Source organism: Mus pahari, chromosome 13, assembly GCF_900095145.1.
Source record: "Mus pahari chromosome 13, PAHARI_EIJ_v1.1, whole genome shotgun sequence".
Classification (NCBI taxonomy): Eukaryota; Metazoa; Chordata; class Mammalia; order Rodentia; family Muridae; genus Mus; species Mus pahari.
In genome coordinates, this window is record NC_034602.1 from 89,313,456 (window position 1) to 89,331,191 (window position 17,736).

Consider the following 17,736-nt stretch of genomic DNA (forward strand, 5'->3'; position numbering starts at 1 on the left):
TCTTTTATCCAACAATAGGGTGTATCACTAGAATATATTATGTTCATTCACCTATCTTGAAGCCAGTTAATTTATACCACCCTAGCATTTTTCTGGCAAAAAAAAAAAAAGTGCTTTTTTTGACAAGTCACTAACTTTTAGAGCAAAAGACCATTTTAGAAGTTATTATGCTAATTGGATAAACTTTGGAAATTGATGGGAGATGAAAGTAGCTGGAAGTTTGTAGGCTAGATGCCAGATGACAGCAGCAGATTTGCTCTATGCTGCAGGCTGAGGTGAAAATCTTATATTGTGCAATCTGTTCTGCAGGTGTTAAACTGTAACACCAACATCACAACATTGTGTGTTAAACTGTAACATTGTAACATTACAACACAACACTCCAGGCTTACCTGAAGCTAAACATGTCTGTACTGGCTAGTTTTGTGTCAACTTGACACAGCTGGAGTTATCACAGAGAAAGGAGCTTCAGTTGGGGAAATGCCTCCATGAGATCCAGCTGTGGGGCATTTTCTCAATTAGTGATCAAGGGGGAAGGTTCCCTTGTGGGTGGTGCCATCTCTGGGCTGGTAGTCTTGGGTTCTATAAGAGAGCAGGCTGAGCAAGCCAGGGGAGGCAAGCCAGTAAAGAACATCCCTCCATGACTTCTGCATCAGCTCCTGCTTTCTGACCTGCTTGAGTTCCAGTCCTGCATCCTTTGGTGATCAACAGCAGTATGGAAGTGTAAGCCAAATAAACCCTTTCCTCCCCAACTTGCTTCTTGGTCATGATGTTTGTGCAGGAATAGAAACCCTAAGACAATGTCTTAGTGATTCTTCAGGTCCATGCGTGGGCGAAGCTGCCTTCCTCTTTCCTCTTTTTAGAATCTCCTTTTCCCCAGTGCTTCCTTTTTCCTGACAGGCTAGCCATGTTGTTGCTCTGAAGCTGTTATGAAAAGCATGTGGCTGGCTCTGTGGCTGGCTCAGATGCAGGAACAGAAGTGCACATTTAGAGAGAGATGGTGTGGGGAGTCAGCCTCAGGTTAGACTCGCCATCAGGTTCACTTAGCATCTCTGTCAACAGTGATCTTCACCTCTAAACCTAGTATTGAGAGACAGGGGCAGGAGAACTCCTATGAGTTCCAAGCCTACCTGGGGTGCATAGTGAATTTTAGGCTAGCCTGGGCTACAGAGTAAGAACCTGTCTCATAAAAACAAAACAAACCTTTTACTGAATCATATGCTGTTTTAGAAATAAGAACTTTGCCCTGTCTCGAAAAACCAAAAAAGGAAAAAATAAAATAAAATAAAAAATAAAATAAAATGAAAAGTAAAAGAAATAAGAACTTTGAACTACCTGGCCTGTTTTTAAAAAGGAAAGAGCCATTCTACCTTTTTGGCTGTATTTCATACTGAGTGTGAGTGAACCCACCTAGGCTGATGATTTCTTTGCATGTGAATGAGAACCACTGTGATATTTGGGGAGGGTTCTTGGGTATTTTTGTTTTTGCTTTTGTTTTAAGACAGTGTTTCTCCATGTAGCCCAGACTGTCCTGGAACTTTATCTGTAGACCAGGCTGGCCTCAAACTCAGATCTGCCTGCTTCTGCATCCCAAGAGCCCGGACTAAAGATGTGCGCCCCCGCACCAGGCTTTCTGCTGTATGATCTCATTAAGCTGGTTATTAGGTAGCTACCTTTGGAAAACAACTAAGATTCGCTGTGCCTGAAGTGGTACATTTGATAGAACTTTGAAGCCTTAGAGGTTAGATGATAGCCGGGCTGTGCCACTAGGGAGCTGGGAAGAAGAACTGTCCAAAAAGCCTTAAGAACAGGCTCCCTTAACAGCAGCAGTTTGGTCTGGGCCTTTATTTCTCACTGTTCAAAATTTATGTAAATGCTAAGAATAGTTAGAGGTAAGCCGGGCGTGGTGGCGCACGCCTTTAATCCCAGCACTCGGGAGGCAGAGGCAGGCGGATTTCTGAGTTCGAGGCCAGCCTGGTCTACAGAGTGAGCTCCAGGACAGCCAGGGCTATACAGAGAAACTCTGTCTCGGGAAAAAACAAAACAAAACAAAACAAAAACCAAAGAATAGTTAGAGGTAGCTCATTTGGAGGAAAAAAAAGGCTTATGTGCAGGACCTGGCCACAGCCAATAATTTTATTTTGTGGAAACTCCCCATAACCGATCCCTGTAAACATCTGTGGACTCTGGTCCATTTTCAGGCTTGACCCAATGAGCCCGAACACTGCACTTGCTTCGGGCAGTGTCAGAGTGAAGGTCGAGTTCACTGTGTAACCCATGGTCATTCAGCACTGTCAGAACTTGCCTAACTGGGCTAAAGTTCAACAGTCACAAGAGAAAGTAAGCAAGTTCTCAGCCCCCCACCCCACCCCCTCAGGAGTTAAAATCTAGCACAGTGGTTCTCAACCTTCCCGACGCTGTGACCCTTTAATACAGTTCCTCATGGTGTAGTGACCCACAACTATAAACTTATTTTCATTGTTATTTCACAACTATAATTTTGCTACTGTTATAAGTCATAATGTAAGCATGTTTGAAGACGGTTGTCAAAGGGGTCCAGACCCACAGGTTGAAAACCTCTGATCTAGTACACGCTAACTGCCGGGTGAGCAACCCTTGGTAGCCCAGTCTCCTCACAGCTTTTCTGGCTTGCAGTTCCTTTTGTCCAAAGAAGGAAAGGAGAGGTGAGGGAGGGGGTGGGCGTGGGGTGGGCGTGGGGTGGGGGGGCTGCGCTCTGGTATCCCAGACAGTTGTGCAGTTCACAGCACTGGAGAGAGCTCAAAGACTCGGCGGGGGCTCCCAGTGGAGGAAAGAGAGCTGTTTCCACTGCACTAGCCTCTGTCTGTTACGGCTCCAAGAGGGGGACACCTGTGGGTTATCCTGCACTAGCTTCTGGTCAAATGCAGCTATGATTTTGTGGTTCATTTTATCTTATATCTCTTTTGGAGTGTAAAAGTATAAATATATTTTGAATAAAAATAAAATTCTTAAACATAGGTTTAGATTTGAATAATGACCGAATCACTGATTTTTTTAACTAGTTTATCTGTGTTTATAACCCATGCACAAATATACACTTCATCCTTTCTTGTGCGTGTATTCACAATTCCCACGGGGTTTTTCAGCAAGCCAGTCACAAGTCAAAGAAAAACCAATGTTTGTTTTCCCTAAGGGGGGGGAATAATCTATAAAAACAGGTTGGCTTTAATAATCTTGTTTCTGTTTAGATGTCGAATGCAGCAGCTAGCTCTAAGTTCTGAGACAAAACAGAATGGAAGCTAGGGAGATAGCTCAGCGCTAGTGCACCTGCTTAGCATGCCCAAGGAACTGGGTTCGATTCCCAGAACCTGAAAAACTCTGCCTCTTCAGGTGAGAGATGGCAAGCATGCAGGTGTATTGCTCTCCATCTTACAGAAGCATCAGAGAGGGGGACACTTGGTCATATGTAGAGCAGAGGCCAGACTCTTTCTGCTGATAGTTAGTGTCTCAGTACCATGGGGCATGTGTCACCATGTGGCCCTGATTCTTCACTGGCAAAGAAAAGAACATCTTTCCTATGTGTTCCTTTTTGTCCACAGGGATGGAGGGCTGAAGAGAGCAAAGGTGAAGGACACCTTTAAGGAAGAACAACAGAAGAATTACAGCAAGATGATTGTGGGCAACGGAGCTCCCAACCAGGCAAGGGACTGAAGCACCGCGGATAAACATGGCTTCGCAGAACTGGCCTTCAGAAGTGAAAGATTATAATGTTTTGTTGTGTTGCATTGTTTTTTGCTTGTTTGTTTATTGTTAATTTTTTTCTACTTGATAGTTGGCTCTGTCCTCATGCCAGAGGCTGAACCTACAACAGGTGTCCTTTTTGACATTTTTGTTCTTGTGTTGGCTCAATGAATTAATTGTAAGGCCGATTCTTGAGTGGAAACAGACTTTTATAAAATGATGATGTTGTTGGTGATTGAATGAACTCTTTGTATGGAGTAAAAGTGCTTCTAGAATGTGTTTGGAATTTGTTAATAGGATACTTCTCAGTAATGACTCCAAACTCTGTAATTTGATTTCCCTTTCTTTAATCGTTTTTACTTTTATTTTATTATTATTATTATTTTTTAAAGACATGGTTTTATTTATGTAGCCTAGGCTGGCCTCAAACTCATTATGTAGCCAAGACTGGCTAAGAATGGACTATTCTGGCTCCACTTCCCGCATGCTAGGATTGCAGGCATGTGCCACCACACTAGGTGCTACTGACTTCAGTAGCAGAGCAGGTGAGGCCATCACACCGTAGTGCATTTCCGTTATGGCTACATTCTGCTCTCAGGTTGAAAGAAAAATGGGAGATTACTTTTAGGTAAAGGAAAATTTGTGGTTACCTGATCTGAAAGGAATGGAATGGAGATTATTTTTCCTCAGGCGTCGGAGGACCAGGACTGGTTGGTCAGATTCACTGAAGAACCAACAGGAGCGGTGTTCGTTCCACAACACATCTCATCCAGCCCCAGTGGAGAAAGCACTGTTGGCTATTCTTGTTTGTATGCTAAAGATTTCCTTTGTCTTATGATTGTTATTTTGCTTTGTTTTGTTTTGTGTGTTTGTTTGTTTGTAACAAAATGAAATTTTCCAAGGGAAGGAGCCTTTAAAAAAACAAAACAAAACTAAAGAATCACACTTTCTGCAGGATGCAAGTGTGAGCTACGCAGAGCTTGCCTCCTGCCCGCCCTACCCCCAACCTCACTGTAGTGGTTTAGCCCCCAAACTCCCCAGCCTTGTCAGCAGAAAACTAAACGGTATAACTACCTGTCAGAAACTGAGCCTTAACATTTTTTTAAAGGGGAAACAAGCGTTCTCCGAGTCCAATAGCACGAGCTGTATTTGATAGTGATCTATTACTGCTGTGAGCTCTTGAAGCTGTTAGCTCCAGAGCAACCCTGTACAGAAAGTGAACTGTCTTACTGACTATGAATAAATTTTATATTTTTAAACGAGTGTTGCATTATTCTCCCTCTGCCTTTCTTCTTCCCCTTCTTTCTGTAACCAGCCAGTGCCTTCGACTCGGTGGACAATGTTTTATATTGACTGGGACACAAGCCGGAGTCATCAGAGACGAGGGAGCCTCACTTGAGGAACTGCCCCCATAAGGCAGGACTGTAGGCAAGCCCGTGGGGCATTCTCTTACATTAGTAATTGATTAGCAAGGGCCCAGTCTCTTGTGGGTGGTACCACCCCTGGGCTGATAGTTCTGGGTTCTATAGGAAAGCAGGCTGTGCAAGCCATGGGGAGCAAGCCAGTAAGCAGCACCCTCCGTGGCCTCGGCATCAGGCCCTGCCTCCAGGTTTGTACCCTCGATGCTTTTGACGATGAACTGGTCTGTGGAACTGAGACTGAAGTAAACCCTTCCCTCCATGTTGCTTTGAGTTCTGGTGCTTCATCGCAGCGTTAATTACCACTACCACGACTGACTAAGATGTAGCAAACATCCACCAGCAGCCCGCTTTTCACCATGGTCTAGCTATTTGGAGTCTGTCCCTTGAACTCCACTGTATACCAAGTCCCAGGCTCGGAGTGCTTTACAGGTGAACCCAGGCAACTGACTAGATAGGCAGGCCTGGCACACACTGGCAGCCAGTACTCCCCGAGATGGGTCAGATCCCAAAGGAAACCACACACATGGCTTTCCCTCATGGCCAGTGCCTTCTGTCCTTCCCCTCTTCCCTCTGCTTCTGAGGTTTCAGCTCTTCCTAAAGCTGTACTAAAGTGACTCTTTGATTTGTTTGTTTGTTCTGTTTTTTTTTCCTCAGAAGGGGACATTCCTGTTTGCTTTTACTCTTTTATATTTCGTCAGGCTTGAATTACCAAATCTATCCCATCTTCTCAGAAGAGTTCCTGTGTTTGGGCCCAGATAAAATGTGTGTTTCAAAGAGGGTATGGGAACAATAACGCAGGCATTCATGCCCGTCAGTGGGATGCCGCCTCTGCCAGAGCTGTTTCTGCAGGCTCTGATCCGCGTTCGTTTCTGCTGTTTCTGCAGGCTCTGATCTGCATTAGTTTCTGCTGTTTCTGNGTTTCTGCTGTTTCTGCAGGCTCTGATCTGCATTAGTTTCTGCTGTTTCTGCAGGCTCTGATCTGCATTAGTTTCTGCTGTTTCTGTAAGCTCTGATCTGAATTAGTTTCTGCTGTTTCTATAGGCTCTGATCCGCGTTCATTTCTGCTGTTTCTGCAGGCTCTGATCTGCATTAGTTTCTGAGTTCTTGCAGGATGGCATTGCTGCTGAGTGTGATTTTGGAAAACTAATGCTGTTCAGATTTGGACTGTGCACCTCCAGGCTACCCAGACAGTGTCAAGTGTGGGCTCCCTGTCCTGGTGCTGACCTCAAGCTGGACACAATCATTGGCTGGCCACTCCCACAAGCTCTGAGCTGCTATCACCCCAGCACATCTTGAGGGCAGGACAAATTGTTGGTTGAAGGTTTATGTGCCTGGGCTGATGTCCTAGTCCCACAACTGGAAGTCTAGCCTGGTTACAGAAGATGGCTGGTTTAGACTCTCTTCCTCCATTACTAGGAGTCTTCCCTAAGGTCACCCTCACAGGTTCCTGCACTAGGTTTCCAGTTCTCCCCCATATCCCTTATGTTCTAGTCATCTCTCCCAGAACTATCTCCCTCTGACCCCTCCTGTTCCCATCCCCCACCCACCTGAATTCTATTTCCTCTTCCTAGGGGGATCCAAGTGCCCCCCCCCTTGAGTATGTTTGGAATTTTCATATCAGCTATTTCTGGATTTTCAATATTCTTTTCCTAGCCTTTTTAGGTAGGGATTAGCAAAATGCAGTCCCCAGGGTAAGTCTTACCTGAAGTGGAGATTTCTGGTTTCTTTGGAAACTCAGTTGTATCATTGTGATGTTTTCCTGGAAACTGTCTTATGAGAAGATGTTCTGTTGAGGCAGACATGAGAGAGGATGGTTTGCTAAGAACAGACACATATTTTCCTGGAAGCTGTCTTGGGAGAGGGCATATGATTTGCTGGAGCACATGCTTGAGAGGGTTATGATATTTAGCAAGGATATAAATATTTAGAAAAGACAGTGAGGGGACGCTTTTGCATTGGTTCGCCTTGCAACGCCTCTGCCCTTTGCTAACACCTGGCAAGGCTTTGCTGGTCTTCGTTGATCTTTGCTTGTTGTGACTTCATAAGAGAGAAATGCGACAGAACTTCTCATGGTCGTCAGGCTGCTTCTTGTCGCCGCTATTGAGGACTCATGCCCATTTGGCAGAGCCCATTTGGTGTTTCTTCTGAATCAAGCTGCTGCTGCTGATTCTAGTTTCGTGTTTCGGGCTGGACTGCTGATATCCTTACAGCGAAGATTGGAATTACCCCAAAGAGCTACTTCTAAATAGGACTGTGCCACCTGTTTCCTAGAAACCTAGTTTTTCCCCTACCTCTGGTAGGTGGGTTAGAAGGGAGGTTGAAACATTTAAGAACTAAGAACCCTTATTAAAATAGGTTTTAAACAAATCTAAGTCTACACTTAGCCTCTAGTTTTGTAAATACACATTTGCTCACCCAGAGACTCCACCTGCCTTTGCTCTGCAGCAACATTGTTGCCCATTTGCCACAGTGACCACCTGACCCCCAAAGCCCCAGTTGGTCCAGTCAGGTCTTTCATTCCTTGAACTAACTGCATAGTGCTGCTTTCATTTTGCATAGGGTCTAGGAAACACATGTGTTCTATCAGTCTGGGGCATTTGAATTCCATTATTAGCTTGACATTTATCTGTCCATTTAAGCATTGAGGCTTCAACAAGGGCCATCTTGTGAATTCTCTGCTTCATATATTGTTTTAAAGATTCATTTATTTTATGTGAGTACACTGTAGCTGTCTTCAGACATATTACAAGAGGGCATCAGATCTTATTACTGATGGTTGTGAACTACCATGTGGTTGCTGGGAATTGAACTCAGGATCTCTGGAAGAACAGTCAGTGATCTTAACCACTCTCTCCATCCCTTCTGCTTTATATTTTTGCAATGAATCCCTGTTATGCCCTAAGCCTATTATTAACTTTAATTGCTGAGTAGTTTTAAATCCTTAGGGGAATATTATTTTTGGCTGTCACTAAGCACTGAAGTTTGACACAAGCCTCTTAAACCTTGTTCACATCTGTGAGTGGAGGATGGGTGGTTTCCATCACCTGCTTAGCCACATAGCTTTTGGAGATCCCATCTTAAAGGGGCTTGTCCCTGGCCTATCCTGGTATTTGGCTTCTCAGCTGGACCTGGCTTCGCTAGGTCCTTGACTTGAGGAGTCCAGATTAATCTGCTAGTCTTTTTGTTTCTTATTTCCTCCTTCAGTGTTTGTTTTGAAACAAGAGTCTCCCAATGTGGCCCTGACTGGCCTGGAATTTGCTATGTAGACCAAGCTTGCCTCACAACAATCCTCCTGCCTCTGCCTCCTGAATGCTGGGTTTCCAGGCATTTGCTAGCATGCTGGGCCCCACTTTCTAGTCTATGAAGGCATTTAAATAATTGCTCTTATCACCTAGGAGGTTGGGTGAGTTCTTTAGAAAACAAAAGTTCTAGGAAGAGATAATCTGTAATTTTTTAAAAAAGAAATGTTCCTTGTCTTTTAATCTGAATTTGGTCATTATTTTAAGAGCAAATGTGCTCCTTTAGAACCAGTGCTGGTTTTATTGTTTTTTTTTTTTTTTTTTTTTTTTTTTTTTTTTTTTTTTTTGCAAATTTTTATTGTTGTTTTGAGAAAGAAGGTCTCCTATAGTCTATAGTGCAAGCTAGCCTCAGACTTGAGTGGCTGAGGTTGACCTTGAACCAATGCTCTTCCAGTTTCCACCTCCCAAGGGCTGGGATTACAACTGTGCGTCACCACACCCAGAGCCTTCTGAATGGGAGACAAGTACTGTGCCAACAGAGCTACATCTCTACTGTGTTTGGAAATTAAAATTTTGTTGAAGGACTTTTACATGGTAAGTGAGGTATAATGTCTTAGGGTGTTACTGCTGCGAACAGACACCATGACCAAAGCAGCTCTTTATAAGGACAACATTTAATTGGGGCTGGCTTTTTCTTACTTGGAGGCTACCTCGTATGTCTTTTTTCCGACCTTTATTTTCTGTTGTCTATGTTTCTTTAGGTTACACATGGATGGGTGGATATCTTGAAGTTAAGACTTATATTACTTTCAGTGGTGCTAGGCATCCAACTCATGGCCTCATGCACGCAAGGCAGGCTCTGTGCCTTTGAGTTTTGCTTCCAGTCTTGAAGCTGTTGTCTCTGCTCATGATCCAGCCAGCTTTGTGGAAAACTCTTAAAGTCATGCTTGCAGGTTTCGTTTTGGAAATGCTTTCGTGACACACTGCCAACTTGTTTCGGTCGTGCTGTCGTTGAATAGTGCCTTTTTAAAATCTCCCGTGTATCCTTTTTGTGGCTGTGCCACACTATGGGGTAATATCACTTCCTTCCACAAAGGTTGGCACATGAGCCCTGGCTGGCTGGTTAGGTGATTTTTTTTTTTTTTTGGCCTAAGATTGGAAACTCAACCCATGCGCCTCAGGCAGATTCCCAAGGAGATGTGGATGCCAGGAGACTTGGTTCTCATTTCTTCTGTATCTCAGGTGATGGCCCAGAGATGCTGAGATGGATCTTTACACCACCAGGACAGCATGGGTGCAAGGGGAGAGGAAAAGAGACTCCCTCCAGTGACATCATCTGATACTCTTTATTCATCAGTACTGGAAGCCAGAGAAGCCTCAGAGTTTCCATGTATATTAAAATCACTCACTCATTTAGTCCAGACAGAAGAGGACTCACACCTGTAGGGCGATGCAAACAAATTAAGTCATCCCCAAACAGATGGTTTTGTGAAGATACATGTCTAGCGTACACGATGCACATGCTTGAGTATTGTACATCCGGTACCGGTTACTTTTCTCACTGCATTGAACAGCAATACCCTACAGAAGCAATGTAAGGGATGGAGAGCTTGGTTTGGCTCTCAGTTTGAAGGTACCATCATTGTTATTGAGGAGGCCTGGCTGCGGGAACTTAAGGCAGCTGTTACATTGTATAGGCAGCCTGGAAACAGGGCGATGAAGGTCTGCATTCAATTTGCATTCTCCTTTTTACTTAGTATATGTCTTAGGGTTACTAGTGCTGTGATGAAGTGTCAGGACCAAAGCAACTTTGGGGAGAAAAGGGCTAATTTCACTCACAGTTCCATATAACAGTTGATCATCAAAAGCAGAGAGAGTACAAACCTGGAGGCAGGAGCTGATGCAGAGGCCATGGAGGGGTGCTGCTTACTAGCTTGCTCGCCATGGCTTGCTCAGCCTGCTTTCTTATAGAACCCAGGACCTAGGTCTAGGGATGGAGCCACCCATGATGGGCTGGGTCTGTCCCCATCAATCTGTAATTAAAAAATGGCTTACAGCTGGATATTATGGAGGCATTTTCTCAACTAAGGTTCTCTCCTTTCAGATAACCATTTTGTGTGCCAAATTGACATAAGAGCAGCCATCACAGTATGAGACCACAGACAAATGAGTTAAATGGTGCTTAGAATTTGGGCAGGCCCTTCCATCTCAACTAACTGCATCTAGAAACTCCTTCATCAACACACCCAGAGCTCTGTCTCTTGAGTGAGTCTCAATCCTGATAATATTAACTGTCATACTCCTGTACCACAGTGCCTTGACTTTTCTTCTTCCAGACATACTTTTCCTTTTTTCTTTGCTGTAGAGTTCTTTCCTGCAAGATGTAATCCTCCATAAGACTCCAGAACATGATACCTGTCCCGCTCCCATCCTTTTGGGCTGGGTCTTCTGCATCTTAGGCTGTTCCCTAACTCAATGCATACCCGAGAGAGAGAGAGAGAGAGAGAGAGAGAGAGAGAGAGAGAGAGAGAGAGAGAGAGAGAGAGAGACTGTGAATTCCTGGTGAAGCTGTCTCTCCCAACCACTGGGGTTTCAGGGTTTAGATTCTACAGTACGTTGGATGGACTGGGGATGGGGCTTGAAATGCCCTTTGCCTATTCACTTGCTCTGTAACTCCTTTGATTCTCTGCTGTACCACAGAAAGCCCAAGAGCTCTACAAAACAAAGATTAAGCCCAACCTACGTAATTTGAAGGATTTCCTTGCTTCATTGTGGGACACAAAACACCTATTACAGATTTTGTTGAACATTTAAATAATTTAAATATCTCTCCTGGAGTAACTTTTGGGAAATATAAAACCATTAAGTTAGTGTCAATCCCACCGGGTGAGAAAAAGACCACTACCACAATCTTTTGAGCCAAATTTGAAGCAAATTTTATTAAATACCGGCCAGGACAATGGATACTGGTTAGGTTCAAACCTGGGATTCCCAGGAAATGGCTGCCAAGTCCTTTAGTCTGGTGTTTATAAAGGCAAAACCCCAAGCCTGCGTACTTCTCACCTTCGTCCTATCGGGGCAAGCATGCATCCTAACATACTTCCTGCTCTGTACCACCTGCCTATGTGTGATGAAGCAGATCCTGTGTAGTTGGAGCAATCAACGTTGTTTACAAAAGTGAAAAAAAACCTGGCTTGTTATCTACCATGAACAGCAGCCCCCGGCATTCCAGAAAGTTAACTGTCCTTGGACAAGTGGAGTTTCCAGGTTAGAGGCATTTTCGGTTTATGGATCTCTTAATCACGGTAATTAAAACTTAAAGCATAACGTTAACGAAGATGGGCATGCTAGCGGTGCATGTTTCAGGAGGGAATGCAACTTTATAGAACCACCTAGAATCCAGGAGGAATGAGCTGCTCAGTCCTGAGGACGGGAGATTGATCCTAACACCCCTTAACAAGCCGGTAGTCGTGCCCAGATTCCGGGCTTTGTGCGCATGCATCCATTTACATGCAGCCATGCTAATACATAAAATGAGTATTTTAAAGTGACGAAGGAAAGAGCCCGTCTCCCCACCGTGCCCTGGGAGTTAGTCTGGATTAAATAGAAGCATTTTGGCCGTGCCTTCAACCTTTTCCCTCCATTCTCTCTCTCCTTCTATTTATAGAGTGACTCCTTCAGCACATGCCTGGCTCAGGTTCCTCTGCTCTGTTCGTTCCGGCTTGCTATTTTAAACACTTGCGGAGGTCGTCCTGAGTTACAGTCATGTGTCTCTTGGCAGCAAAAGTCACTCGACTAAGAAAGGCACAATGCTCACTGAAGTGATGTCCAAATTAGATTTTTTTTTTTAAAAGAATAGACCTATTTCAAGTATCTCTGTGGATTATTCTTAGATGTGTTTTAGAGCAAGAAGCACTTGGTTCCCAGAACTGATGCCATTTTTTAATGTGATCCTGTCAAATAGTTCATTACATCACTAAAAGGAAATTCAGTGTCCATGAATTCAGTGGACTATGAGTAAGTCAAGCTCTTAAGCCAAACTTTCCGTTCTACTAAGAGAGTTCGGTCTCTGGGCCGTAAGAGGTTGGTGGAAATGTCTTGTCTAGGGCCGACCCATCCGCTGTCAGTCACTCACTCTCGGGATCCTGTGCAGCCCTGTGTCTGTGCATTCACCTCTGTTCATCGAAAAGCAAGGCTTCTCTGATTACAGCCCGGCAGCCTTTGTCTGTGAGTGTGTACACAGATATTTAGAAGCCAGTTGGCTGGGCTGGAGAGATGGCTCAGCTATTAAGAGCACTGACTGCTCTTTCAGAGGTCCTGAGCTCAATTCCCAGCAACTATATGGTGACTTACAACCATCTGTAATGGGATCTGATACCCTCTTCTGGTGTGTCTGAAGACAGTGAAGAAGAAGAAGAAGAAGAAGAAGAAGAAGAAGAAGAAGAAGAAGAAGAAGAAGAAGAAGAAGAAGAAGAAGAAGAAGAAGAAAAGAAAAAGAAGGAGGAGGAGGAGGAGGAGGAGGAGGAGGAGGCATTTTGCTACTGTAGCTTCTCCCCTAGGACCTAAACTATCATGGAGTTTTGACTGTGTTTATCGTACCAGGCATAAATTCTCTCCTGTGGAGTAAGCCAAAGATCAGTTAGTTTTCTTATATGTTGTAATACTTTCTGGTATAGAAGATTTTGTTCTGCAATTTATGGGTGAACTTTAGGGAGTGTATCTTGTGGCAACAGATCAATGTAAGTTTTAGATCAATCACCTGCCCTATGATGCTATCTTTCTGAGCAAGAATTTTACAGATGCTCATTCGTATATGCATGCATTCTTTGATCATTTGGAGAAAAAATGTTTTCTGGGCAAGACAGAAATATTTTCCTATTCGAGTGCTCTGATTGTCCCAGTGTTGGCAAACTCAAGTTGCCAACTGTCAATCTTGTGTTCTCTCTCCTCTTGGTTAGCTGTCTCCAGCCCATGAAGTAGAGGATGGGACCAGGCTCCAAGTGGGCATGAGGGTTTTGAGCCCTGGCTCCTTCTTGTGACAGGTTGGCTATAGCCTTGGTGCTGTGATTGAATAGGGGCAGAGCCTTGGGTGAGCATGAAGGTGTTAGTTTTCCTTCTATGCTACGCCCAACTGTTAGCTGGCAACAGCAATGGTAGGCCTGGCTTGGTAAAAAGGGGGCTGTTTGGTCCCTTCTGCTCTCTTACTCTCTGCCTTTTCCCTTTCTGATTCCCTAACTTTTTTCTCACTCTTTCCCCTTTCTCCTCCCCTTTCTCTCTCTCCATGTGTTCTGGCCAGCCTCCTCTCTCCCTCTACCCCCGCCCCTCTCCTCTCTTCTCAACTCTCCTTCCCGTGCCCTAAGTAAACCCTATTTTCTACTATACCGGCTGTATGGCTGGTACCTCAGGGGGAAGGGATGTCTCAGCATGGGACCGGCACCTCTCCCACCCCACCTTATCTAGCCCTATCCCCTCTTTTATAAACCACAACAGCAGATGCTTTCGAGAACTCTGAGTTCAGAACTTCTGAGGGACACAGTCTCTCCTTAGTCCTCAGTAATGGGCTTTCTACCAAAGCCAAGAGACTCACGTGCTTTCCTAGAACAGAAAGCTTCATCTGCCGCTGCCTTCACCGAATCCTTTGGACCACAGAGCTGGCGTGCGGCCAACTGCATCATCTACCTCTCAATCTTTCTAGGTACAAAAGTCCTTGTAATCCCTGCCTTTCATTAGCAGAGCAGGTCCTCCGGGGCTGCAAGTAAATCATTATCTTCATTTTCACGTGAGAAGTGGAGCTCAGCGGAGCACAGCGACTGCTGTACTTCAGTTATTTTTCTTCTGCAATTTCATCGCTGACTTTTCCTATTTGCGGCCTTTCTTCATCATCGCCGTCCCTCTCAACAGCGCCTCCTACTGGATCGACTCTCATCCATGTTCTCCATTTTCACTTTCCTGTCCGCTTCTCCGTGAGGACTGAAACTACACACTACAGGATTCTCCTATCAAAATATCTTTCATGGGGCTGGAAGACATAGCTCAGTGGTTAAGAATGTTTGCTGCACACACATGAAGACCCAAGTCTGGACACCTGTAGCCCTCACTGCCGTTACATTCAGTAACATTCTTGCTAGCTGAGTCGCTCCGGAGTGGCAGTTTACAACCTGTGGCTCACAACTCCTACGACAAACCTCTATCTCCAAAAAAAAAAAATAGGTATGGTATGATTCATAACAGTAGCAAAATCACAGTTACAAAGTAGCAGTGAAGATAATTTTATGGTTGGCGTCACTACAGTGTGAGGGACTGTGTGGATTCAAGAGCTGCAGCATCAGGAACATTGAGAATCACCGCTCTAGAGCCTGCCTGCCTTTCCCGTTGCTTCTCCGTCTCTTCCTTCATCCCGTGCTTGTGCTGTCGAGGGAGGCTGTCATGAACCCGAAGCTGCAAGAGTCCTGAGGAGGCTCAAGAATTGTATGGGTAGGAACGTGACTTCTTTCCTGATTGGCCCTCCAGGTAACCTGAAGCTAGGCCAACATCCGAATGCAGCTTCTGACTCTGCGCCAGCTAACCCAGCTAAACCACATCCTGATACCTGCCCGGGGGGGGGGGGTTCTCTATAAAAAACAAAGCATATTGAGCTTGTGGCAAACAGCTACTCGGAAGTAGGTGGCTGATACCCACCTCTCCTTGAAGGAGCCTTGAAGGGGGTGACTCGCTTGCTCACCACAGTTTCCTTCTTCTGCCAGGGAACCGCATTGTCCCTGGGAAGCAGTCCCCAGCCAGCTGCTACATTTCTCAATGTCCCTTTTCAGCTGAATGGAGCCATTGGCTTGTTCTCAACAAGGGGAAGAGAGTGGAAGCCACCTGGGGCGTTTCTAGCAGGAAGAAGTTAAGAAGTGCGGCGATTTTTCTCCACCCTCTTAGCCTGTCTGCCAGTTAGAAGCAGAAGGCCAAGGCCCAGGAGCCCTAAGGAGCCCCAAGCCGGAGAAGCCCTGGTGCTTCACCTCATCACATAAAGAGAGGTTACCCACCGATTCAGAACAGTTGGATGACATTCATCAGACTGGAGAAAAATCACCAACCAACCAACCAACCAACCAACCTTCATGATGTTAAGCCATAGACTTCTCGGGTTTTGTCTATTGTAGCAACGTATTTGTTTAACATTTTATCAATTTTTCTTACTTCAGAAGTGGAAAGTTGTCCTGATCGCATGAAACGGTGGTCAAATTTTAAACGGTCATGAACTAATGACAGTGTCCTCACAGTGACCCCAAGGTAAGTAGCTGGAGAAGGAATTCCTCGCTTTTGGGGTGCTGAAGCCTCAGAGAGGTTATGTGAGTTGAGGTCAGTGTGGAGAGTAGAGATGGGGCTAAGCCTAAAGCTTTCTATCTCCCACCAGATTGTCTTCCAGTCCTGCATCTAGGAGTGGGCAGAGGGCGGGGCTTGCTGGAGGACATTCCTTTTGAAAAAGAATGGGAGACTCAAGCCTGCTCTTGTGCATTTGAACCAAATGCCTCTCTCCACTTTGGCTTCACACTGAGCTGTCTGCTTATGCAAAAGAACCATAGCTATGCCATGCGTGCATGTGTTTAGTTAAGAGACTAACCTGTAAGCCTCCCTTGCCCTAGGACAGTTAGCTTCCTGGAATCCCGGGGGCTGTTGTTCACGTAAGATTACAAGCCAAGTGTTCACTTTTGTTAAAAAGGTTGGTTGCCCTGGCTCCGAAGGATAAGCTTGGTCACACATAGGTGGGAAGTATGTCATAATATATACTTGTCCCTGATTGAATGAAGGCGAGAAGTATGTAGCCTTGTGGGTTCTGCCCAAACTAATGTAATTAGCAGCCATTTTCTGGGAATCCAAGGTATGGACCTGGCCAGTGTCCATTGTCTTGGCCAGTATTTAATTTGGTTTAAAAATTGTGATAGAGATTTCATTCTTTCCCAAGAGATCAACAAGCCAAGAAGGATTATCTATCTATCTATCTATCTATCTATCTATCTATCTATCTATCTATCTATCTATCTATTATTCTATCTATCATTCTACCTATCATTCTATCTATCTATCTATCTATCTATCTATCTATCTATCTATCATCTATCTATCTAATCTAATTTAATCTAATCTATCTATATTTTGAGACAGGGTTTCTCTGTGCAGCCCTGGCTGGAACTAACTCTGTAGACCAGGCTGGCCTTGAACTCAGAGAGATCCGCCTGCCTCCTGAGCACTGGGATTAAAGCTGTGTGCTACTGACACCCCACCAAGAAGGGAGCTTTTTAATAGAGCATACAGAACTTTTATTATGGTGATAGGAGGGAGCCTTATATTTTATCCAAGAGGTCAAGCCCTTCCATTTTCAAAACACCCATTAAAACCTCATTTAAAGGGGCTAGAGAGATGGCTCAGCAGTTAAGAGCACTGTCTGTTCTTCTAGTAGTCCTGAGTTCAATTCCCAGCAACCACCTGGTGGCTCACAATCATCTGGGATCTAATCCTGTCTTCCAGCATGCAGGCATACATGAACATAGTGCACTCATATACATAAAATAAGTAAATCTTAAAAAAAAAACAAAACCCCCAAACCTCATGTAAAGACAGTGTTACTTGTGCCGTAAGCCGGAACCGGAAATTGTAGGCAGAAGACTTCTCCAACTCACCAGTGCACTAAATCTGGGCCGAGACAGGGACACAGACTTGTGATATCTATCCCGGTAAGTAACAACCTTACAGTAAAGCTCTTTGGCCATGAAGGCTAGTCTAGTCAGGCTAGTGGCTGGGTGGGTTTTAGGGCTCTGCGACCTCAGCTTCTGTCACAGAGCATTTTGTTACACAAAATCTCCTAAATTCATTGCAGGCTGATGCTGTCCTGAAGAGATGGCCATGCTACAGCTTTCCACACCTGCTTCTTTTTAAGCACTCCACGCAGGTGCCCCATTCGGCACAGCTGTAATGACTGGAGTGCATTCAGAACCATCGAGAGTTTTCAACCCAATATGATTTGTGAATGTGGCTATCAGCTTGAATGGCTGGTTGGGAAGCCATGGAAAGAAAGCTTGACCAGCACTTGGGAGGCAGAGGCAGGCGGATTTCTTTCTTTTCTTTTTTTTTTTTTAAATCTTGTTTTTTTGTTTTTTTTTTTGTGTGTGTTTTTTTTTAAGATTTATTTATTTATTATATGTAAGTACACTGTAGCTGTCTTCAGACACTCCAGAAGAAGGAGCCAGATCTTGTTACGGATGGTTGTGAGCCACCATGTGGTTGCTGGGATTTGAACTCATGACCTTCAGAAGAGCAGTCAGTGCTCTTAACCACTGAGCCATCTCTCCAGCCCGGCAGGCGGATTTCTGAGT

The 17,736-nt window shown here is 44.7% G+C and overlaps 1 protein-coding gene and 1 long non-coding RNA gene across 4 annotated transcripts in view; one reads left to right on the forward strand and one right to left on the reverse strand.

Annotated features, from left to right (window-relative positions):
- Gpat3 (glycerol-3-phosphate acyltransferase 3) overlaps positions 1 to 4,979 on the forward strand; it is a 56,297-nt gene extending 51,318 nt beyond the window's left edge. For 2 of the 3 annotated variants that reach the window (XM_029545462.1, XM_029545463.1), the window contains exon 13: positions 3,579 to 4,948. In XM_029545462.1, coding sequence (XP_029401322.1) covers positions 3,579 to 3,690 — 112 coding nt within the window. In that variant the 3' untranslated portion in view covers positions 3,691 to 4,948. Of the gene's footprint in view, positions 1 to 3,578 lie in introns of all 3 variants that reach the window. The other variant, XM_021210766.2, reaches the window with a different exon arrangement.
- A 7,226-nt stretch (positions 4,980 to 12,205) lies between these two features.
- LOC110330269 lies at positions 12,206 to 16,078 on the reverse strand. The gene is made up of 3 exons (XR_002380953.1): positions 15,987 to 16,078; positions 13,968 to 14,399; positions 12,206 to 12,605 (listed from the first exon to the last, which is right to left on the reverse strand). It is a non-coding gene; the product is annotated as an uncharacterized LOC110330269 (long non-coding RNA).
- Between the last annotated feature and the right edge of the window lie 1,658 nt (positions 16,079 to 17,736).